Source organism: Bufo gargarizans, chromosome 3 (assembly GCF_014858855.1).
Source record: "Bufo gargarizans isolate SCDJY-AF-19 chromosome 3, ASM1485885v1, whole genome shotgun sequence".
NCBI classification, from domain to species: Eukaryota; Metazoa; Chordata; class Amphibia; order Anura; family Bufonidae; genus Bufo; species Bufo gargarizans.
Window position 1 is genome coordinate 332,552,541 of NC_058082.1, and position 24,693 is coordinate 332,577,233.

Genomic DNA, 24,693 nt, shown 5'->3' on the forward strand with positions numbered 1-24,693 from the left:
TTTTCAGCAAACAGGTGTCTCACAGAAGGCAGAAACTCTTGTTAAAGGATTTCATAGCACACATTTCTGAAAATGAAAAATTACATGCAGACCCTAATTTTAAACTTTCACAAGGTGTTAAAGGAGAAACTGCACCCCAGTATATGTTCCCCATTTTCTCCCCATTCAGGAAACACCCCATATGTGCTTGTAGCCAGCTGTATGGACGCACAGCAGGGCTTAAAATGGGAGGAACACCTTGTGTCTTTTGGAGGGCAGATTTTGCTGGAATAGTTTTCAGGCACCATGTCACATTTGAGGACACCCTGATGGGCCCCGTCAGTGAAAATTTTAATTTTTTATTTTTTTTTTATTTTTTTTTTTGGGGGGGGGGGGGGAGCTATTATTGGATTGCCAAATGGAAAATTGCTAAACTGAAAATGTCTTCCCATGGATTAATTAAGAAATGAATGAAATGAACTTAATGTATATCAGTGGAGGTGTGATAAACTTGAAAGCAGTCTCCAATGCACAGGCCCGATTTAGAGGGGCAGGTCTAACAGTAGTGAGTAGTGTTGCGCGCAAATATTCGAATAGCAAATATTAATCGTGAATATCGGCACTTTGCAAATTCGCTAATATTTAGAATATAGTGATATATATTCGTATTTTCAAATATTCTAGATTTTTTTCATTTGAACCCATGACCCCTCCTTGCTTCTTGCTTGTGGGCCAATCAGAAGGCTGCAATGTCTTTGTCTGAGCTTAGCAACATCCCTAGCAACCAATAGGAAAGTTGCCTACCCCTTACTATATAATAATCTCCCCAGCAGCCATTTTCTACAGTTTTGTAAAGTTCTGACAGAGACAGCAGTGTCATTGCTGTGCTCTGTGCTTTCCACTCATTATATTAGATAGGTAGTTAGATAGCTTTTATATATATATATATATATATATATATATATATATATATATGTAATACAGATAGTTAGTGGGAGATAGTCAGTGTAGGTTAGATAGTGATATAGTGTAGCTGATAGGTTCCAGTGCAGGGTGTTAGGTAGTGTGATAGTTTCTGCTGTCCATACATGCTACAGACATAGTGCTGTGATGTCACAACAATAGATAGTTCACAAATCAGTAATATGTAGTCAGAACCGGTAAAATGCAAAGTTTTACGTATTGCGCCAAAATATGCGCATCATTAACTGCCGATTAACGAAATCGCGAATATATTGGAGCACTCTATCTGCATATAAAGCCGTTTTTAATGTTCTAACCTGCCTACCATTTTTTCCAGTCTCAGGAAACGTCTATCAGCTTGGAAAATGTAGCAAAAGTGACCCACACCTGTATTGCTCGCGCTTTGCGCGAATATTGCATTGCCAATTTTTCACAATCAGGAAAATAATGGCGAATTCTCAGATATATGACGAATATTCTACAAAATATTTGTGAAATATCGTGAATACGAATATTGCCCCTGCCGTTAATCACTAGTAGTGAGTGGTTTCTTTCCTAATCCCTTTAACCGAGCAAAATCGGCATCTTTTTTGGGGTTGCCTTTTTTTTCTGTGGGGGGAAGTACTCCAGGGAACTGCTGCCCATGTATTATTCTTGAGGCTGGGTTCAGACCTGAGCGTTTTACAGCGCGTTCCTGCACGCTGTAAAACGCTCAACAAGGAGAAACCAATACTTCCCTATCGGCATGGTTCTCACCTGGGCGTTTTACAGCTCGTACGATCGCGCTGTAAAACGCCCGATGACCCAAGAAGTACATGAGCTTCTTTGGGGCGTCTTGTCGCGCGTTCCCGTACATAGATTTTCGGGAACGCGCGACAATGGGTGTTCGCAAACGCTGGTACAATCGCGCATACAGAGCGCTCCATCGCGAACGCTCAGGTGTGAACCCAGCGTGAGACCCCAGAGGCACTGCTCACTGAAATGCTGCCCTCTCCTTCCTGAACACCAAAAATCATTTTTTTATAATTTTTTCCTGAAATTCCAAGATGGTCCCCCCATGACCAGCTGTTCTGTGGATGACAAAGGCATTATATAGTGACACTTGGGTTAGGTACACAGCTAATTTTTTCGACCACACTTTAGATTTTCTTAGGGCACTGTAGGGCTGTAATACCTGGTCTGAAAGATCCACTCCGCCCATGAACTGGTTGTAATCCTGGATACACACACTTGGTGTTCTGCTCTGTGGTTCCACGGACTGGGACTGGAGTGGATTAATTTGCATAAATGGCATTTAACACAAGAACATCCCGTTTGTCCTTGTATTTTAGCAGCATGATATTTTCTGAGCAAACAGCCCTGCTTTCCCAGCGACGCACTGTCTGGTCTATAAAGGACTTAGGAAGCCCTAATTGTGCCATATGTGCCTATGCCTCTGGCAGCAAGGCACTTCAGGAGAGGGACATTATTGTAAAAGTTGTCCAAATATAGATGGTATCCGTGGTCCAGCAGGGGGTGGACTAAATCCCATACTATCTTCCCACTTATACCCAGAACCGGGGGACAATAAGGTGGCTCAATTTTGGATTTTTTTCCCTCGTAAATACAAAAGCGCAATGTATACCCGGATACACTTTCACAGGCCTTATACAACTTCACGCCATACCTAGCAATTTTATTAGACAGGTACTGGCAGAAATGTAATTGGCCTTTGAAATGCACTAATGATTCATCCACTGACAGGCATTTTTGGGGGTATATACATTACCAAATGTGTAATTATAGTAGTCAATCACTGGCCTAATTTTAACTGGGGTTGCTTGGGGTGGGCATTCATTATTATTGCTGAAGTGTCGAGATCTTTGAACAGCTTCGAAAAGGCCCTGGGGCATGGCAAGAAAGTAAAGAGGGATGTGATAAAGAATATCTTTGTTCCAATATGAACACATTATTATTGTTGTTTTTTATAATGTCCATCCTTAGGAGAAGTCCCCAAAACTTTTGCATTTCAGTCGTATCAGTAGGGGTGCATTTGTGGGACCTTGAAAGATAACTGTCTGGATGGGAGGCAATAAATTGTTCTGCATATATATTTGTTTGTTCCACCATCAAGTTAATTAGGTCATCAGTGAAGAATAATTTGAAAAAATTAATTTCACTGAAACCTGTGGTATCTACATTGATGCCTGGAGTGGCTGTAAATTCAGGCACCTGGGGTACATAGTTATCTGTGGGGATCCATGAAGAGCCATTTGTATGGGGCTACGACTGCGCACTACCCCTAGTACGCCAACAAGGGGGTTCATCATTAGATGAATCATTTGAGGAAGATGAAACTAAAAATGTCACTTCATCTCCACCGTTGGAGTCAGTGTCCTCAAAAAGCAGAGCATATGCAGTTGTCGAGGCTCACCTGGTCCCAAGTTGCAATAGAAGCACGGATATTCGCCAGGATCTAAGCGATGGTAGAGATATAAATGAAGGAGATCCAGCTTCCAGACAATGTATAGATGCTTTAATGAAAAGGTGCTAAAATCCAGACATGTACATCAGGTCTATGCGTTTCAGATCAATAAATTCAGATCCTTACTCATGACAACCTAGATTTTTATTTTTGTTTTTATTTTTATTGAACAGCAACCTTAAATCCTGTATATCCTTGGCAGTTATTGACAGGTGTCACAGGTAGCACAGATAGCTGGCGATGAGCTTCAGGAGGCAGAAAATTATATACTGGGGTCTAGAATGGGGCACAGAGTAGTGCCAATATCCTTATTGGGGCAGAAAAGGGGTTATTTAATGTATTATTTTACAATTATAGGTGGCACAAAGCTACATGGGGCATAGGAGACTTATATTTTACAGAATGGTGCCCCTTAAAAACAGGACACAAGTATGTAGACACAGGAGGATAGCATACGTAGTGACAGGGTAATTTTTTATTTTTTTTATGTAACTTGGGAGTGTGTGACAGGTGTCTTGACGGATGGACAGGCTGGTGTGACAGGTGTCTTGAAGGACAGACAGACTGGAGTGACAGGTGTCTTAACAGATAAACAGGAGGCTGGAGTGACAGGCTGGACAGGATTTGGTGCTCATTAAGGCTATAAAAGGCGGAGGCAGACAGGTGATGCTGTACCACTGACAAAGGGAAGGAGAGTTCCCGAAACGCGTCTGGGCTGCACACCTGTGAAAGAAGCACCTCCGCACCTTTATGCATGGCCATGCTAACAATATTGAAATAGAGGAACACTCGGACAATCAGGATGTAGAGCAAATAACCCGACATTCACCGCTCTTCACCAATTGGATACAGATCACGCTTCAAGTCCCGTGAGACTTCGGGTAAGCGAACTACAGGAGTCAGGAGCGAGACGCAGGCAGTGTCCCGCACCACTCGTTTACCTCTCACGTCCATAAAGACGCACACACGATATAAACCAACCGGAAGGTAAGAAGACTCTACTTGTGGAATTTTATGTGATGGACATGAAACTAAAATCAGCATAAATAACCCTACTACATACATTTTGTGCTAAACGATACTGCGGTGTGAGACACCACATGAGCAGGAGTTTAGTTGGGTGGATTCGTATTGCCCACACTGGAATCCACCGACCACATAAGCACTGGATTAGTGTGCAGGAGTTGGGAGTCTTATCATCAACTTGTGTGTGCTTACGTGCATACTGGATATTGAAGTTCAGCAACCGTAAAGCAACCCATTACGGTGCAGATTTATCTACACTTTAGCGTGTTGTGAGTATAAGGGACTAATTCCATCTATGAACTCTATTTGTGTGGAATTTAGCACTATAATTGATTTTATTTGAATTTTATGAAGCATTGCTTATTGTGGATTTTATATTATACACGTGTAGCTTGATTGTGATTTAATAAAATTATATTCACATTATTCATTATTGCGGTCCAAGTGTTGTGTGCTCGCCCTAACCTTGGTTATATATTTATTACTCATTACTAGAGGGTGGGTGTCCCGCTAATTTGGGTTAGTAGCACCTACTCCAGAACCCTGCCTGAAGTGAGCCACCACCTTGAGTTTAAATTATGTACAGGATAAGGGCTCTTTCACACCTGCGTTATAGTCTTCCGGCATAGAGTTCCGTCGTCGGGGCTCTATGCCGGAAGAATACTGATCAGGATTTTCCTAATGCATTCTGAATGGACAGTCCGTCCTTCAGGATGCATCAGGATGTCTTCCGTTCCGGAACGGAACGTTTTTTGGCCGCAGCAAATAGCGCAGCATGCTGCGCTTTTTGCTCCGTCCAAAAATCCGGAACACTTGCCGCAAGGCCGGATCGGGAATGAATGCCCATTGAAAGGCATTGATCCGGATCCGGCCTTAAGCTAAACGTCGTTTCGGCGCATTGCCGGATGCGACGTTTAGCTTTTTCTCAATGGTTACCATGGCTGCCGGGACGCTAAAGTCCTGGCAGCCATGGTAAACTGTAGTGGGGAGCGGGGAGCAGCATACTTACCGTCCATGCGGCTCCCGGGGCGCTCCAGAGTGACGTCAGGGCGCCCCAGGCGCATGGATGACGTGATCGCATGGATCACATGATCCATGCGCATGGGGCGCTCTGACGTCATTCTGGAGCGCCCCGGGAGCCGCACGGATGGTAAGTATGCTGCTCCCCCGCTCCCCACTACTACTATGGCAACCAGGACTTTAATAGCGTCCTGGCTGCCATAGTAACACTGAAAGCATTTTGAAGACGGATCCGTCTTCAAATGCTTTCAGTACACTTGCGTTTTTCCGGATCCGGCGTGTAATTCCGGCAAGTGGAGTACACGCCGGATCCGGACAACGCAAGTGTGAAAGAGGCCTAACACCAAAAAGGTGGCAGCACAGAAAAGGGATGATACAATTTATACTTTTCTATGTATTTTTTAAAAGCAAAAGGTTATAACCCCTATGAGCAGCACAAGGTAACTGTACTTTATAAGTGCACAAGAAGTTATGGAGTGGGCTCAGGAGCTGAGGAGTCCACGTCATACATGGCAGACGAGTTAAACAGTTGATACCAGTCTGCCGTGGCCAGGACCAGGGATAACTGTAATCCTTGCAAATTAAGGGCTCATGCACATTAATGCATTTTCTTTCCGCATCTGTTTTCCTCCGTCTGCATTCTGTTTCCTTATTTCCGTTCCGCAAAAAAATAGAACATGTCCTATTATTGTCCACATCACGGACAATGATAGTACAGGTCTATGAAGGGCCAGCTGTTCCATTCCGCAAAATATGGAATGCACACGGATGTCATCTGTATTTTTTACCGATCCGTTATTTGTGGACTGCAAAATACATACGGTAATGTGCATGAGCCCTAAGTATGAAAATATTATTATTTTCTTTATCCCATATGGTAAATGCCATGAAAAAAATCCCACTGCAAGAATGATCAAAAATCATATGTAATCCAAAACAGTAGCAATAGAAACTACAGCTCCATTGAGAGAAAAGGCAACACACACTGGTATCACCATAATAGCACTGTAAGGGCTCATGCACACAACGTATATTTTTTGTGAATTCCTTGTCCATATGTCTATAGAACAGGTCCTATTAGTGTCAGCATTAAGGACAAGGATAGGACTGTTCTATTTGGGGCTGGCCATTCCGTTTTACGAACTGCGGAATGAACATGGCCAGTATCCGTGTTTTGTGGATGTGCAATTTGTGGACTACAAAACACCAACAGTCATGTGCATTAAAAATGAAACCCAAAGAACAACAGCAGAAATGTTTTTTTTTTTGTTGTTGCAGTTTTGGAATATATTTTATGGAACATTACCGTAATTGGTTCTTGGTTATTAAATTGTTCCATTAAACTGGTCCCACAAAAAACAAGCCCCCTTGGAAGGCAGGGAGGAGAAAATGAAAACATCTCTACCAGAATTTGCTGAATGGTATAAGGGCTACAAAAAATGTCTTTACAGCTGTTTTCTTATATCGCATATATTTAGGTCTGTTTAAATAGCAGTAGTCGTTATTAGTAAGTTTGATACCTGATTATTAGTGTAGTCTGGCATATTCTCCATGCACTTCTGTTTATCCTTTATGATTCCGGATATAACTGGGTTGTCACGCGTGCAGCATGCTTCTGGCCATGGTGCAAAAGGATATAGGTGGTGGAAATGGGATCTGTTATCAAAGTCATTTAATCCAGATATACCACAGCAGGACATCTAAAAATACAGAAAACAATATAGTACACACAGACTAACATAAACAGATACAATTGTGATATAAGTACATGCTTCCTTAGCTTTCTTTTTGCTTGAGATAGGGTGAGCTGAGTAGCACAAGATGGCCAGCTTTGAAAGCAAAAAAAATAAAAAAAACTTTTGTGCTACACCCAACACAGTTAGGCCTCCTGCACACGAAAGTTTTTTTTTTCCGTTTACATTCCGTTTTTTGCGTTCCGTATACGGACCCATCTATTGAAATGTTATGCCCATTCCAATTTTTTTATGTACTTACTGTTTAAACATTATTGTATGCTTCAGTTTCCGATCCACAAAAAACGGATTACAGACGGAAACCAAACCGAAATACGGAACGGCAAATCGAAACAGAAACACAATAGAAACAAAAAACAACTGATCCATTAAAAACGGCTCGCAAAATGCTGAAAAAGCCATACGGTCGTGTGCAGGAGGACTTAGGCTGTCGTGCTTGTGTTGTAAACTGGCACTGCTCATGTGAACTCTGTGCTGAGGTGCAGATCCGTTGACTTGAATGGGTCAGAGATCTGCAAGATATGCCAAAAGATAGGACATCGGAAGCCCATGGGAAGCATGCATGCTCCATAGCATGACGTTCACACAGCCAGTGCCCGTGTTTTGCAGACCACACTATTTGCGGTCCACAACATGGGCACAGTGGCCATACGTTCATCTGAATGAGTTCAATTATTTGATCAGTTATTTCCATCAGTTATTGTGAGCCAAAACCAGTGGTGAAGCCTACTCGGGGATCAGGTGTAATCGTTTGATTTGCACCTATTCAGTGTTTTTGACCTGCACCTGCTTTTGGCTCACAATATCTGATCAAAATAACTGATCAAATAACTGAAGTGTGAAGCCTAAGGCCCCCTTCACACAGGCGTCGCGGGTGAGGGCCGGATGCAATGCAGGTGCGTTCAGGGAAAATCATGCAAGTAGGCAGAGTTTTGACTGCGATTGCGTTCCATTGTTCATTTTTTTCCGTGCGAGTGCAATGCATTTTGCACGCACGTCAGAAAAAACTAAATGTGGTACCAAGACCCCAACCTGGACTTCTTCACTGAAGTTTGGGTTTGGTGTTTTGTAGATTATTTTCCATTATAACATGGTTATAATGGAAAATAATAGCATTCTTAATACAGAATGCTAAGTATAATGTCAATTGAGGGTTAAAAAATAAAAACATAACTCACCTCATCCACTTCATCGCACAGCCGGGATACTCTTCTTTCTTCTTCTTGAAGGACCTGCAAAAGGACCTTCGCTTATGTCATCGCGCTCACCACATGGTGATGTCAGCGCAGGTCCTGCTGAATGAAGATAGAAGGACCCATTCACTTCTATGGGGCCTGCGTTGCGTGAAAAACGCAGAATCTAGAACATGCTGTGATTTTCATAAGGCCCCTTTTCATACGAGTGAGTTTTCCACACGGGTGTAATGCGTGACGTGAACGCATAGTACCCGCACTGAATCCAGACCCATTCATTTCAATGGGTCTGTGTACATGAGCGTTTTTTTTTTTCATGCATCAGTTCTGCGATGTGTGAAAAACGCTGCATGTTCTATCATCTGCGTTTTTCACGCAGCCCCGGCCCCATAGAGGTTAATACGGCTTCTATGAAAATGCATTGCATCTGGAAGCAAGTGCGGATGCAATACGTTTTTCACAGATTTTCACTGATAGTTGCTAAGAGAGGTTGTTTGTAAACCTTCAGTTTTTAAAACGCATCAAAACGCATTGCACCCGCGCTGAAAAAACTCAACAACTGAACGCAATCGCAGACAAAACTGACTGAACTTGCTTGCAAAATGGTGAGAGTTTCACTGAACGCATCCGGACCTAATCCGTATAGTTCGTGTGATAGAGGCCTAAGAGCTTATGCACCCAAGCATACTTGCTCAGTGACAGTGTTGGCCATGTGCACTCCGCTTGCGGATGTGGACCCATTAACTTGAATGGGTCTCAACATATGGCAACAGATAGAGCATGTTCTATCTTTTTAGGGTGCAGAGGCATGGATCAGAAGCCCATGGAAGCAGTTCGCAGTGCTTTCAATGGGTGCTTCTGCACCGCAAAAAGATAGGTGAAGCCCTGTCTTTGGTCATATCTGGCAGATGCAGACCCATTAGAGTCAATGCTGTTTACGGTTCAAAATACGGGCACTGAGCGCTTACGCTTATGTTCATGAGCCCTTAGGCTCACACTCCAGTTATTTCCATCAGTTGTTGTGAGCAAAAACCAGGTGCAAATATTTCAATCATACCTTACATATCTCTGTGTAGGCTTTACTCCTGGTTTTGGATCACAATCACTGATGGAAATCACTGAAGTGTGAACTAGGACTAAGGGCTCATGCATACGACCATTAGCTGTTTTGCAGTCCGCAAAATGAGGATCCACGAAACACGGATACGGCCCCTAATAAAACAGTCCTATCCTTGTCCGTAAGGAAGACAAGAATAGGACATGTTCTATAGTTTTGCAGACGGCTCTGTATGGACATGCGGACAGCATATGGAGTGCTGTACACATCTTTTGCATCTCCTTTGAAGTGAATGGGTCCGCATCCAACCTGCATAAAATGCGAATCGGATGTGGACCTAAAAAACAGTCTTGTGCATGAGCTTTAATGCAAACTTTTTTTTCTTTCATAGTCAGTCATTTCATACCACTCATCTCAGAATATCACTAGCCAAGAGGAAAGGTAAGAAAGGGTGTGTGTGTGTGTGTATATATATATATATATATATATATATACACATAAACTGACAAGATTCCATGGCTCCATGGCGAAAAAACAGCAATGTTTCAATACACTCAGTGGGATCTTTCTCAAGCAGTGATGATAACAGAAATGGTGCTCAAATATTGGTATACACACCCACATAATAATTCACTAACAAGAGCAATTAATACAAATGTATAGATAAAAAGTGATACATCATAAGAATAAATATACAAACATAATTGCTAGTGTATATAGAACATGATGTAAAAGCAAGTGTAAAAACTCCAATCATCTAATACAGTTATATAGTATAAAAGTGCAATCAATCACAAAGTGCAATCATTGGCAGATTAAAAACATATGTGGATCCACTTGTAAGATCAATTAAAAACATTAGTGTGCAATATAGATAAAGTGTATAAACACTAACCAGCATGGAGAAACCTCACGGCTCGAGCGTCTACTGAATCACATTGTGCATGTCCACAATGACGTCAGTTCACATGATCCGCTGACATCAGCAGCATTGGGTCATGTGATCAGGCATACAAGGCGCAACCTGTGCCGGTGTTCTGCCAGATTTCTATAGATTGCCGAAAGTCTATAGCGGAAGTGACGTGTGCGCTGCGCAAGCGCACAAGCGCACTTCCACAAATCATCCGAATCATCGCCTTAAAGTGACAGTCATCTCCATTAATCTACATGAATTTGTAACTATATATTTTACTATGCTGACATGTACATAAGTTTTCAACAAATAATCAGAAGTACATATAATTATAGGTTCTATCTCCTTGGATGTGTGTTGTATACCCATTCTTCGAAGTATTCAATATATATGAAAGTAATAATAATAAGGGGAGGGATAAAAGCAAGTAAGAATAGACCATTAAAAGGGTCTAGGCATCCAAGGTCCCATCTTTATTTTACAGGCATCAATACCAAACCTCCCGCCAGGGAGCGAGGTTATACATAATGCCTATTAAGACTATAAGTAGAATTAAAAAACTTAAAAGACCAGCGAATCCCATATAGTTAGTACAGGATCACTGATCAACTTGACCAGGGGGAGATTACACTGTATGTGCAGTATGTGCTCCTCCAGGAGACATGTCCGTCCCAAATTTTAGAAGGGTGCCACCCCCACATCAGTAGTGAGGGACACCATGCAAAGGATAGTATAAATAAAGATAATAAAATAAATGGCTATTGAGAACTGACTTGCCGTCTCACCTCCATTGCATGTATTAAGAGTACATACCTCAAAAGTATGGGATAATCACAAGAATACACACCCACCAATATTAATAAAATAATAATGTAACATGTCAATCATAGAAAATACAGAAAAATTGATCTAAGTGGAGTCATCTTGATAAGCCATAAGGAATCACGTGCTGCTAGAGTTCATCACTAACCTCACACTCGCCAACTGTCAATGACAATAAAAACAAAATAGGAGAACAATGAGTACTCATGTAAGAGCACCAGGTGATGAGGGAGAGAGATATCAATAGTCCAAATAAAGGAGAAAAAACAAACAGGGGAGGAAAAGGAAGGAAAAACACAAGGGAAAGACAAGGAAAATTAGTTAAGTATCCACGGTCTAAACTCGACATTTACTCTGTGTGGTTTTAGTGTATTTAATTCAGAAATCCTGTATAATTTGTGTTTTTTCAGCAGTAGATTTCTATTGCCTCCCCTACGGGGGATTGGAATCTGATCAACGATCATGCAATTTAGATCATTCTCTTTGTGACCACATTCAGTGAAATGTTTCAAAACAGTCCGTTTTTTCCCGGATGGTGTATCTGTGTTGGTTACATCTGGTATTAAAATCTAGTGATGTTTCTCCCACGTACAATAAATTGCAAGGGCACCATAGCACATATACAACAAAAGTAGAATCACATGTCAGGAAGTGTCTAATTTTATATTGTCTAGTGGTGGAAGGATGGATAAAAACCTCTCCCTTGTGTATATGGCGACAGTTAATGCATTTACAACAGGGAAAACAACCCATTTTTTGAGAAGCTTGGTACATTCTTTTTCTGTGAGCCCACATAAGTGTGCACAACTTTGTCCTTCAGATTCTTAGGTCTTCTATATGAAAGTAAAGGGGGAATTTTAAATTCCTCAGTGTTAGTATATCCACTCTTGAGGACCGGCCAGTGTTTCTTAATTATCTCTCTGATGTGTTGACTATCTTCAGTGTATGTAGTCACTAGTGGGATTCTATGGATACTAGGTTTTTTATGTGTCTTGTTTAATAAAGCCACTCTATTTTGTGTCCGGGCAGTAGTCAAGTGCGGGTCCAGGATAGTGTCAGGAAAACCTTGTGTCTGATATTGTCCCCCCTGTAATGTAACCTTTACATCCAAGAAATGTATATCTGTATTGGAGTAACTCAAAGTAAATTTAATATCAACATAGATAAATAACTCTTCCAAGAATGCGACCACTATGTTGGTGTACGTAGGGGCCACATTTGAGATGGATTTTTCTGTGACTGTCGCATCGCACTCGCAGCATGTTGCATTGCGACACCATAGACTATCATTATAAAAATTGTTGCGCAACATTAGTGTGATAAAATTTCGCTCGACAAATGTTGCAGTGTAGTTGTGCCCTTATGGTTGCGCGACACATATCGTCGTGTAGAGCTAGCCTAAAAGCAGCAAAATCCACTGAGTGGTAATGCAGAGACTATACTGCCAGCAACTTGGCTAGGTGGGAGTTAAAAGGCTTTTGCAAGATGCCACTGGGTCAATGTTTTTCTCCGTGAGGCATCACCCCAGCAAGAAGACAATGTCCTATTGACACCTTCATGTTTGTGTTGGTCTAGTTTCCACACCAGCTGCTAATCTGCCTCCATCAGCCCCTCCTCTATACACATCTTCATGTCCCAAAAGCAGCAGGGAAGAATGTCGCTTTCACTCCCCCTCCTATGTGTAGTGTAAAGTAAAGCTTTGCCATGTGGTGGTAGAGCTGATCAGCCTGGGCGAGATAGCCACACAGAAAGTGCAACAAGCTGGCTGGCTCTCTGCCACCTCCAACTGGGCAAGGTGGTCAGGAACAATGGCTGGAATATCATGGCTGTGCTTCATTTGGGGGAAATAACAAATGCTTACTGCATGGTGCACGTGATAAACATGGTTGTGCAATACTTTTCGAAAATCTACATTGGCAGAAGGTGCCAGCAATGTCCAGCCATTTTTACATGGCAAGGAACGCTGTCCTGGACTTGCAGCAACAGAACAGTCTGCCGTTAGTCTGGATGCATCCCGGTGCATTGTGGCAAACCCACGCGAGTAGGTACGCAATTGCAGTCAGTTTTGACTGCGATTGCATTCCGTTGTTCAGTTTTTATCGCGTGGGTGCAATGCGTTTTGCAAGCGCATGATAAAAAAAATGAATGTGGTACCCAGACCCGAACTTCTTCACAGAAGTTCAAGTTTGGGTTGAAGGTTGTTTAGATTGTATTATTTCCCCTTATAACATGGTAATAAGGGAAAATAGCATTCTGAATACAGAATGCATAGTACAATAGGGCTGGAGTGGTTAAAAAAAATTAATAATAATTCAACTCGCCTTAATCCACTTGTCCGCGCAGTCGGCATCTCTTCTGTCTTCATCTGTGAGGAATAGGACCTTTGATGTCACTATGGTGATGGATCATGTGACGGTGTATAGGTACAGTGGTAAAAGGGGGTTATAAAACCTCAATCCTAGTAGTAATTAAAAGTTAAAATCAATAAATAAATTGAATAAAGATAAAATAAATAAAATTATACATATAAGTTACTCACTTCACAGGGGAGATAGTTTGAGGGTTACGCATAAAACTCCCAAAAGTTAAACTCCCCCAGCCAGGATCGCTGGTAGAGTCGCAGGAATAAACCGCAGTCACAACGCAAGGGGCTTATGGAAAATTCCTTTTATTGAATCAAGGCTCAACGCGTTTTGGGGGATGTGTAGATGCCCCCTTCCTCAGGAGCAATGTATAAGTAAAAACATATAGAGCATACAGTGATAGGTATGGGCTATTATACCCATCCATATTGTGTTTCCATTGGGAGCACATGTGTCTGGGCGGGATGAGGAAGTGATGTCACTTCCGGTTTCAGTGGGGCATGCGTTCCACTGTGGAACGCATGTCCATTCAATGTTATTTGGTAAAGAAAAGAGGTTGTTCATGTTTAAGGGTGCTTACAGTGTAGATGTCATCTGTCATCGTTCTATCTCCGAAAGAAGGGAGGAGGTATGAGGACGTTTTCATCTATTCCGGGTCAGAATGGCTCCACTTCCGGTATGTGGGCCGCATCATGGAACTGAAGATCTTACTTGCAAACAACAACTTAAAACACTCACCGACCGTTTCCGGGAAAAAGGATATCCCAAAAAGCTTATAAAGGATTCCATTAAGAGAACATTATGTGAAAGCCAAGACGAGGCCCTTAAACCTAATAAATCAGAGACTAAAACAAAAAATAACACTAATACCCCACAACAACAGAACACTAGAGCCATTTCCAGGACTAGTTTGGTCACTAGATACAATTCCAGACACACCGATATCCGAAAAATACTGACAAATTACTGGGGGGTCCTATTAAAAGATCCACTACTCAAGAAAGATCTACCCCCTTTCCCTTTGATCACCTATCGACGTGCACAAACACTCAAGAACATCATTGCACCGTTGTGCCCAAAACTATTACCAACTGCAAAAAAGGTAATAACCCTTCCGATTAAGAAGGCCAATCACTGGGGTCGATCACTGGGCATTCATTTAGGATAGGCGCTGCCTCAGCGGCATCGAAAAATGCTACTCCTACGCACATCATTAAGAAACTAGGTCGATGGCAGTCCTCCTGTTATACCAGGTACATTCCCAATCCTCGCTCAGAAATGTCCAATGCTTTCCAGAAACTATTGCTGTAATTCTGTAACATGAGTCCTTCGAACCATCCGGGTCTAGGTGTTTCCTTTTTGGCCCCTTTAGGCTATCCCTACGTAAGCAGTTCCGCCACACCTCCACTGCTAGTGTTAGGGATCACTATCTGCTAGCCGATCCGATCACAAGTAAAGGCGTGGCAGACGCCGCATTTGTGTGAAGGGAGGCTCCAGCTGCGGCTATATAAGGTGGGGGCCGCAATCTCCAAAGCGATGCGATCTCACAGAACGACATACCCTCCCACCCATAGCCCTCAGCTCTCATACCCTCCATCCTAAGGTGGCCCCCTTTAGGCTATCCTTACGTAAGCAGTTCCGCCACACCTCCACTGCTAGTGTTAGGGGTCACTATCTGCTAGCCGATCCGATCACAAATATATATATATATATATATATATTAAAAGTCAAAAGAAGCCGAGACATCTGCTCACCATCCCCAGATCCTTACCCCCACTGCCCATTACACCCTATAAAACATGATTTCCACTAACCCCATCACACCGTATGACATTACACCACATACGGGTACATATACGCCTCATCTCATTTTATACATATCCTTGTTTATGACATATTTTCATGTGGGCATTTATTGCACTGTATGACACTGTACCACATGCAAGTGCATGCACGTTTCCTCGTATTTAATACTTATGCATATCCATGTGTATTGTTATGGTACATTTTTTATGTGTACGTGTACATATGTGTGGGTGTGTGGTTATGGTTGTATCCTTTTACACACACATAGATATATTTATGTTTATTACATATGTACCCATTGTAGTATGGGACCTCCACATACATCCTTTGACCCCCCCAATATGCAATGTTTGTTTATTTTTCTGATTTAGATCTTACGACACTATAGATATGTTTTTAGCGGTATATATGGTCTATAACAAAGCACAGTATATTTATGTTTATTCACACCTACTGTCCCTACTATATCTATATCTATATATTCTTGCATGTTCTATTTTATGATATTAGTCAATCTCTGCATCCCCATATTGTGTTAAAAATCAATCACCAGATCCTCCCATATCCTTCCTAATGTGGGGTGGAATCTCTTTACTTGGCCTGCCTTTGGCTCGGCTATTACCGTAAGAACGGAAGTGACATGGACCGTATGCGTTCCACGATGCGGTCCATGCACCGCAAGTTCAGCCAGCTCTCGCTGCGCTGTAACCAAAAAACCAGAAGTCACGTGGGCCGCATGCGTTCCACGATGCGGCCCACATACCGGAAGTGGAGCTATTCCGACCTGGAATAGATGAAAATGTCCTCATACCTCCTCCCCACTCTCGAAGATAGAACTATCTCCCCCTGTAAAGTGAGTTACTTATATGTATAATTTTATTTATTTTATCTTTATTCAATTTATTTTATTTATTGATTTTAACTTTTAATTGCTACCTGGATTGAGGTTTTATAACCCCCTTTTACCACTGTACCTCTACTAATGCACGGCCGCCGCTTTATCAACGGATCGTGTGTACATATATTCCAATTAACCACTCTTGACAGTACTAGATCCCTTTTTACCATCCTATCCTACTCCATTGCACAACAGGTGATTGGCGCCGACTGTGTAGCTGGTTTCTTTTCTTGTTTTTTTATTCCACTTGCTTTGACACCTCAATCAGCCAGTTTGGAAGCAAGCTAAATCCTGCAGGAAAACCCCCCCCCAGCAGGAGGTATCAGCCCTTGCCAGGATCAAGGATACCTTCCAGACATGTTGGCACCTACATTTCATAAGGAATTATAAAATTGCATATAATAGGCGCAAACCGGATACATATTTGTGTCCCGGTGGCCACGATGTAGGTGCCCATGGTCTTTGTTATATGGGGGGATGCCAGGGAAAGGAGATATCCATATCTCTCCACAGAAACCAAAAACCAATACCATGTTTGGACTCTAGTTGTAGCCGGTATCCAGTCGGTATCCAGGCGGAACCATCTTCCTGCGACATTCTGGTCTTAGGCTATGAGCCCTATGGGTCATTTCCTCCCAGCACCAGAGAAGGAGGGGTGGACCCTTACAGGTCATAAGCCCATGCAAGCCAGAGGGCGGTGTCTTTCTCTAAAAGTGGGTCACATTGTGCAAATGTGTTTGGAGAGACATGGAAACCACTGACATCACCGCCCCCCACGTGACTGCAGCTAATGAATATTCCACATTCATAGACCTTTCAACTACCCGGTAACTGACTTTTACTCTTCTTAACCCTTTTGTACCCATATAACCTGTATCTGTAACCTCAGACCACTGTGTATATTCTCTGTGTATATTGTGTTATATCTAGTGAGCCCTTACGGCGATTAAATATATAATTTAATCTTGTGCAGTCTTGTATCTCGATCACGAATCCCCACATATTTTGGCCTAGTTATAAGCTACCGCGGGTTTGTTTCTCACCCTATATAATCCCGTTAGCAGACCATGCTTCTATCAAACGAGAAACAGGTGGCAGATACCCGAGATGAGACAGCACTGTTTTCACTGTGGCAGTGAAAAGGCTCTCTCAGCTTGTTGCCTCTCTGTGCCCACGTGGATAGGAGGTATATGTGTAAACTGTACCAAGCTGAACTTACCTGCTCCTCTGGAGGGCGTAACATCATGTTTTTGGTAACCCATGACCATACCTCACTTATGAGCTCGACATAGGCGACGTCAAGCGGGCACGAGGTGTAGTATATACTGGTAACAGTGTATACAGTACAGACCAAAAGTTTGGACACACCTTCTCATTCAAAGAGTTTTCTTTATTTTCATGACTATGAAAATTGTAGATTCACACTGAAGGCATCAAAACTATGAATTAACACATGTGGAATTATATACATAACAAAAAAGTGTGAAACAACTGAAAATATGTCATATTCTAGGTTCTTCAAAGTAGCCACCTTTTGCTTTGATTACTGCTTTGCACACTCTTGGCATTCTCTTGATGAGCTTCAAGAGGTAGTCACCTGAAATGGTCTTCCAACAGTCTTGAAGGAGTTCCCAGAGATGCTTAGCATTTGTTGGCCCTTTTGCCTTCACTCTCTGGTCCAGCTCACCCCAAACCATCTCGATTGGGTTCAGGTCCGGTGACTGTGGAGGCCAGGTCATCTGGCGCAGCACCCCATCACTCTCCTTCATGGTCAAATAGCCCTTACACAGCCTGGAGGTGTGTTTGGGGTCATTGTCCTGTTGAAAAATAAATGATGGTCCAACTAAACGCAAACCGGATGGAATAGCATGCCGCTGCAAGATGCTGTGGTAGCCATGCTGGTTCAGTATGCCTTCAATTTTCACTAAATCCCCAACAGTGTCACCAGCAATATACCCCCATACCATCACACCTCCTCCTCTATGCTTCACAGTGGGAACCAGGCATGTGCGTCGCACAAAGACATGGTGGTTGGAAGAAAACATCTCAAATCTGGCCTCATCAGACCAAAGCACAGATTTCCACTGGTCTAATGTCCATTCCTTGTGTACTTTAGCTCAAACAAGTCTCTTCTGCTTGTTGCCTGTCCTTAGCAGTGGTTTCCTAGCAGATATTGTACCATGAAGGCCTGATTCACACAGTCTCCTCTTAACAGTTGTTCTAGAGATGTGTCTGCTGCTAGAACTCTGTGTGGCATTGACCTGGTCTCTAATCTGAGCTGCTGTTAACCTGCAATTTCTGAGGCTGGTGACTCGGATGAACTTATCCTCCGCAGCAGAGGTGACTCTTGGTCTTCCTTCCCTGGGGCAAGTCCGCAGGTGAGCCAGTTTCTTTGTAGCGCTTGATGGTTTTTGTGACTGCACTTGGGGACACTTTCAAAGTTTTCCCAATTTTTCGGACTGACTGACTTTTCTTTACTTAGCTGCTTTTTTTCTTGCCATAATACAAATTCTAACAGTCTATTCAGTAGGACTATCAGCTGTGTATTCACCTGACTTCTCCACAAGGCAACTGATGGTCTCAACCAAAGGCAAGAAATCCCACTTATTAAACCTGACAGGGCACACCTGTGAAGTGAAAACCATTTCAGGTGACTACCTCTTGAAGCTCAACAAGAGAATGCCAAGAGTGTGCAAAGCAGTAATCAAAGCAAAAGGTGGCTACTTTGAAGAACCTAGAATATGACATATTTTTTGTTCCACACTTTTTTGTTATGTATATAATTCCACATGTGTTAATTCATAGTTTTCATGCCTTCAGTGTGAATCTACAATTTTCAAAGTCATGAAAATAAAGAAAACTCTTTGAATGAGAAGGTGTGTCCACACTTTTGGTCTGTACTGTATATGCTGTGCATGTGTGTGGTAGTGTCCGGTGGCATGCATGCACTAGCGGCAGCACAGATCTGGGAGGCTATTTACCTGCTGGAGAAGGCTGATGCTAATGTGAAAGTAGCCTAAGCCTGTCCCTGATTCTCCCTCTGAGTGTTAGTGACCCCACACTTATTTCTGGTTGTCTATATGGCAGGAACCTGGATTTAACACCTACCAGCCAAGTTGTGAACTAATAATTGAAGTAGCATACAGGTACAGGAGGTGAGTAATCTCTAGACACCAAGTACTGCACTTGACTCATCCCTTGCCATAGACACTTGACCCCTTCATTAACGACCACATAAGATAATAATCGGCCTAGTGAATTTTTTTTTTGCTGAAGACAAGCCTCATACATTTGCACAAAGTCTGAATGTTCTACGGTATGTTGGGTTTTGCCATGGAGCCATCAGATTTTGCATTGCAAAGTGTAAAATCTAAGGTCAGATCTTAAGGAAACTTCTACAACATATACAGTATTTGCTGTGGATTTTTCAGTATAGCCATTTAAAGTCTATACCACTGGCAATGGGCAATGTATGCACCCATGGCAGGAGCTCAGCACAGTACTTTCTTTAATGTCCTCTATGATCCTGGGACTGTTAGGCCTCTTGCACACGAGCATGACTGATTTGGTCCGGATGCGTTCAGGGTGCATTCAGTGATAATCGTGTGATTTTGCTTGCGCCTGCCGTCCATTTTGTATGCGATTGCGTTGCACCACACCCAGCCAACATGCGAATATTAAGCGCCGCCTGCTCCCTGTGACATGCAGATTGTGCGTGAAAAAAAAGATCCATCCTGTGGGATTATCTTTTACAGCAAACACATAAATGCCCCCAGCATGCATATGTATTTTGGACAGGAATTTTTTTCAGGGAGAGTTGGGAGTTTGGCAGTTTTTAATTAATTAATTAATTAATTTATTATATATTGGGACTCGCAAGATAATAAGGCCCCTTATAACGTGGGTTGCGAGCTTACATATATTGTTTATAACACAGTCTGGAAAATATGTACTAATACCTCATTAATATAAATTGCAATATCTAGCACTAAATGTATGTATGTTTTACCATCATCAATAATAAAGTCGTAGTTGGCCTGATTTTGACTTGATAAAAACTATCATTACATGTGTCATGTCACTAAACTCCATCTGTATTGTGTTTAATATCGTGTGCATAATGTACATTATATTTTAGTTACTTTTTTGGTAGATATGTATTATAAATAAAAATATTTTGAATAAAGATTTTAAATGTGTTTTGTAATAAATAAATTATGTTCTTGTGTGTGAAGGTTAGTGAAATCATGTTGATATAGTAAGTGTATTTGACTTATATTAATGTATATGAAACGTTTACAATTAGTCATGTGGTCTATGTGTTAGTGCTGCATAGATATAATTATGCACTGTCTATAATAAAGACAACAAACACTAAAATGCATGAAAATAAAAATCTGTTTAATAAAACAAAGATGAATCAACTTGACTATTTTTGTTCTTAAATAATAAAATATATAAAATATAAAAAATTTAATTTACAAATGAATGAACCTGCCAGGTGGAGATGGGGGACCGTAAAACTGAGGGCCATGGTAGGATGGTTGTGTAGAGGGTCTAGACTGCACAGATGGGCCAGCCTGGGATGAGGAGGGGACCGGCTGCCTATAGGAAGTCGGGGCCTGATATGTTTGGCCATATGGCCGACTTGGTAGGCCATAATGTTCCCTACTACTGGGTAAATGTGGCGGACCCTGTGGCTCTGGAATGGGCATTGGGTGGGCGCCAGACATGTGCCCATGGGTGCGCCAATTTTCGAGGGATACAAAATAGTCTGTCTGGTCATTGGGCAGAGTGGCTGCCTCCAGAACGATTCCAAGAGCCACTTTGGTTCTTAGCAATAGTTCTGGAGGCAGACTGCACAAACAAGAAGCCAGACTTAGACAATACAAATCCAATTGGTCCTCCTGCCGGGCTCTAGACAAATAATCCAGGACCTGGCTATTGACTAGAGCTTTGGCAGGAGGCATGGCCAGTCTCCTTGGCTAGATTCAACTCCTGAAGCAGCGGAACACGAGGCTGCAGAGGTGCCGGGTCTTTCTTCAGTCTCTGAAGGATGTGTGCCAGTTGGAGTCTCCTCCTCACAGGTGCTCGAATGCTGGGGAACCGACTCGTCTGCTTCCTCCTCAAGTTTGTCCTCCATTCTTCACAATGTAACATGTAAATGTAAATTATTATATGAACACATATTTTTTTTACAACAATAGTAACATCACATATTACTATCATCAGCAAAAGACAATGGACACATAGTACTACATTAAAGAGGACCTTTCACCACTCCTGACATGTCTTCTTTAATTACTTCATGTATTTCCCATGTAATAAAAATTCAGGAGTATCTATTCTTATGGCTCTATGTTGTGCAATTCCTTTATTATTTCTACTAGAAGTTATGAATGATTTGCTAATAGCCTTCAGTAAGTAAGGGTACAGAGGGGTTGTGAAAAGTTGGGGGGTGTACCTGCACACATAAACATGGCTGCACTGATTGGATTGAATGAGTCTGTGCAGGTATACACCCCCCCAAATTGTTAACATCCCTCTGTACCCTTTTATTGTAGGTTAATAGCAATTCCATTATAACTTCTAGAAGGAATAATAAAGGAAAAGCACAACATACAGTCATAATAATAGATGCTCTATGATTGTTATTACATAGGGAATGCATGAAACTAGTAAAACATGCATGTCAGGAGTGGTGACAGGTCCTCTTTAAGTAAACAACATATTACATATGTGGTCATGTACCAACATTAGGGAAAATAGAAGTGGCATAGCTGGCAATAGCAAATAACCCAATTCCACTTGTAATGTTGTTCACATACTTTTGGTAATGAAAGGAGGATTCGGCTTGGTTGCGATCGCCAACTATGACATTATTACAAATACACATAACTACACATTATTACAAATTACATTACCCACATAATCAACATACAGTGTGCATTGATAAACATGTAGTGGTCATTGTTTATTATTAACGTACGGACGCAGCTCCATGACCGGACGCAGGAACATCAGCTGCTCCTGATATATATAGGGCCTATTCTTGGATTGTCCGGACCAACTGCGGCCTTGCTGCTGCATTACCTTTTGGAATTGGTTCCTGCAGCTCCGCCACCAATTCTTGACCTCATCAACTATGTTAGAAAAATACCAGAAGAAAAATGTTACCAAACAATACAATTCTAGAGATGACAAACCATGCCATGTGCTATGCTAGGGAGGACAAACTATGGCATGTGCTATGGTAGGGAGGACAGCTAGGATCACACATGTATAGATTGGCCACTTACCCAGACTCTGGCCTTTCGTTTTCTCCCATATGGCTGTGAACAGCTCCTGGGCTATGTCCACCCATGCTTCCTCCTTCTTGTACCGGTCATGGTAGTCCCCAAATGCAGGGCCTCTCCTGAACAAGGAGAATGAGCCTCTCCACGTTCATTGCTTTTGGTGCCTTCGGCATGCTCCAAATTGCTCAGCAAGGGCAGTAATCTCCTCCAAAAACTCCTTTCTCATCACTGGCTGAAGGCACACGCTGTGAAAGGCAACTTCCTGCCTTTAAATCCCTTCAGTGTTGCTAAGTTACTTGCGTTTACAACGCAACGCAGTGCATCCGGATGTGATTTTCACTCAGCCCCATTAACTTTTATGGGGCCAACATTGCGTGAAAAACACAGAATATAGAACCTACTGGGATTTTCATGCAACACACAAGTAATGCGTGAAAAACAACGGTCATGTACACAGCCCAATTGAAATGAATGGGTCCTGATTCAGTCCGGGGCAATGTGTTCGCATCACGCATTGCACCCGCGCGGAAAACTCGCTCGTGTGAAAGGGGTCTTACTGAGTGAGTGAGAGAAGGTTTGGAAACAGATTTTTCTAAACTTTCTGCATACAGATCTGGGAGGACTGCAGACTATAGCTAAACATACACAGGTGAATACTGGCGAAAAAAAATACAAGGTGCAGGGCATATAATGCCCATATATAGCATAATTCCTCACTTACACACATTGTATTATTGAATTATACCAAGTTTGTGGAATGGTTAGTCATGCTTTAAAAACAGCCCTCAACAAGTCTTACTGCAATCATAATGGTATTCCAGGACTGGCTGAAAACTTCAGAAGAATTGTCTCCTTTGTAATACTTCTGCAACTCAAGAAGAAAATGATCTTCTTTAATCTGAAAAGAAGGTCACTAGAGTTAGAGGTAGACATTTGAGAATCTCAATTAGAGATGATTGAATTTCTGGTTATGAAATTCGTTCGCATTTCTTTTACTGGTAAAAGGTGAATGGCGTTATGGATTCCATTCCCGACGACCATAACGCAATTCTATGACGGAATGCATAACGGAATGCCTTTAGAGGCATTCCGTTATTCATTCCATCATAATAGAAGTCTATGGGCTGCATAACTGATCCATCCAATTTCCGCTATGCAGGAGAAGATTAAAGGCATTCCGTTATGCATTCTGTCATAGAATTGCATTATGGTCCGTGGTAACGGAATCCATAACGCAATTTACCTTTTACCAGTAAACGAATCACAAACAAATTTCAAAATGTGAAATTCACTCATCTCTAATTCCAATGTAAATATATAGTCCATACAACAAAAATAAAACATTCCAAATGGCAAACAATATTGCTCAAATAGTGTATGGCAACTACTATTTTCTTAATACCAACAAGTTCCACAGTGAAGAAGAGCAAAATAAGTATAAAAAACTGTAATAAAATGTAAAATGCATAATTAATAATGGGAAATATATAGCAAAGCAAAGAACTGAGCAAAAAAGAAACATACATAAAAATGTTGATTGCTAGTTGACAGTAATTTACTGAATGCTACCATGATTTTTTACCAATTTGCATTGCCTTGCATCGATAGAGCAATGTGTGTATTTACTAATGATACAGATCCTGTAGAAACTGGAGGGTTTCAATGGAATGTATCACCATTGTGTTTTACTCTATTTTTCTGATGGTAGAATATGGGGGTCAACCATTTTGCCTGGCCTGTCAGGCCCCTTTCACATGAGCGTGACGGATTAGGCAAGGATGCGTTCAGTGTAACTTGCACCATTTTGCAAGCAAGTTCAGTCAATTTTGTCTGCAATTGCGTTCAGTTTTTTCCGCGCGAGTGCAATGCGTTTTGATGCGTTTTTCATGCGCGTGACAAACCTGAAGATTTACAAACATCTCCTAGTATCATCATCAGTAAAAAACACATTGCATCCGCACTTGCTTCTGGATGCAATGCGTTTTTCACTGAAGCCCCATTTACTTCTATTTGGCTCGGGCTGTGTGAAAAACACAGAATATATATAGAACATGCTCTGTTTTTCACGCAACGCAGAACTGAGGTGTGAATAAACTGCTCATCTCACATGTCCCTTATCAGCCAATAGAAGCTCGCAGG

General features: G+C 41.9%; 1 protein-coding gene across 1 annotated transcript in view; it reads right to left on the bottom strand.

Annotated features, from left to right (window-relative positions):
- The window catches only part of LOC122931571 (tetraspanin-18-like), a 100,664-nt gene that overhangs the window by 11,532 nt on the left and 64,439 nt on the right, over positions 1-24,693 (bottom strand). The window contains exons 5-7 of the mRNA XM_044285646.1: positions 23,913-23,999; positions 23,354-23,452; positions 6,973-7,152 (exon numbers count right to left, since the gene is read on the bottom strand). Coding sequence (XP_044141581.1) covers positions 6,973-7,152; positions 23,354-23,452; positions 23,913-23,999 — 366 coding nt within the window. The remainder of the gene's footprint in view (positions 1-6,972; positions 7,153-23,353; positions 23,453-23,912; positions 24,000-24,693) is intronic.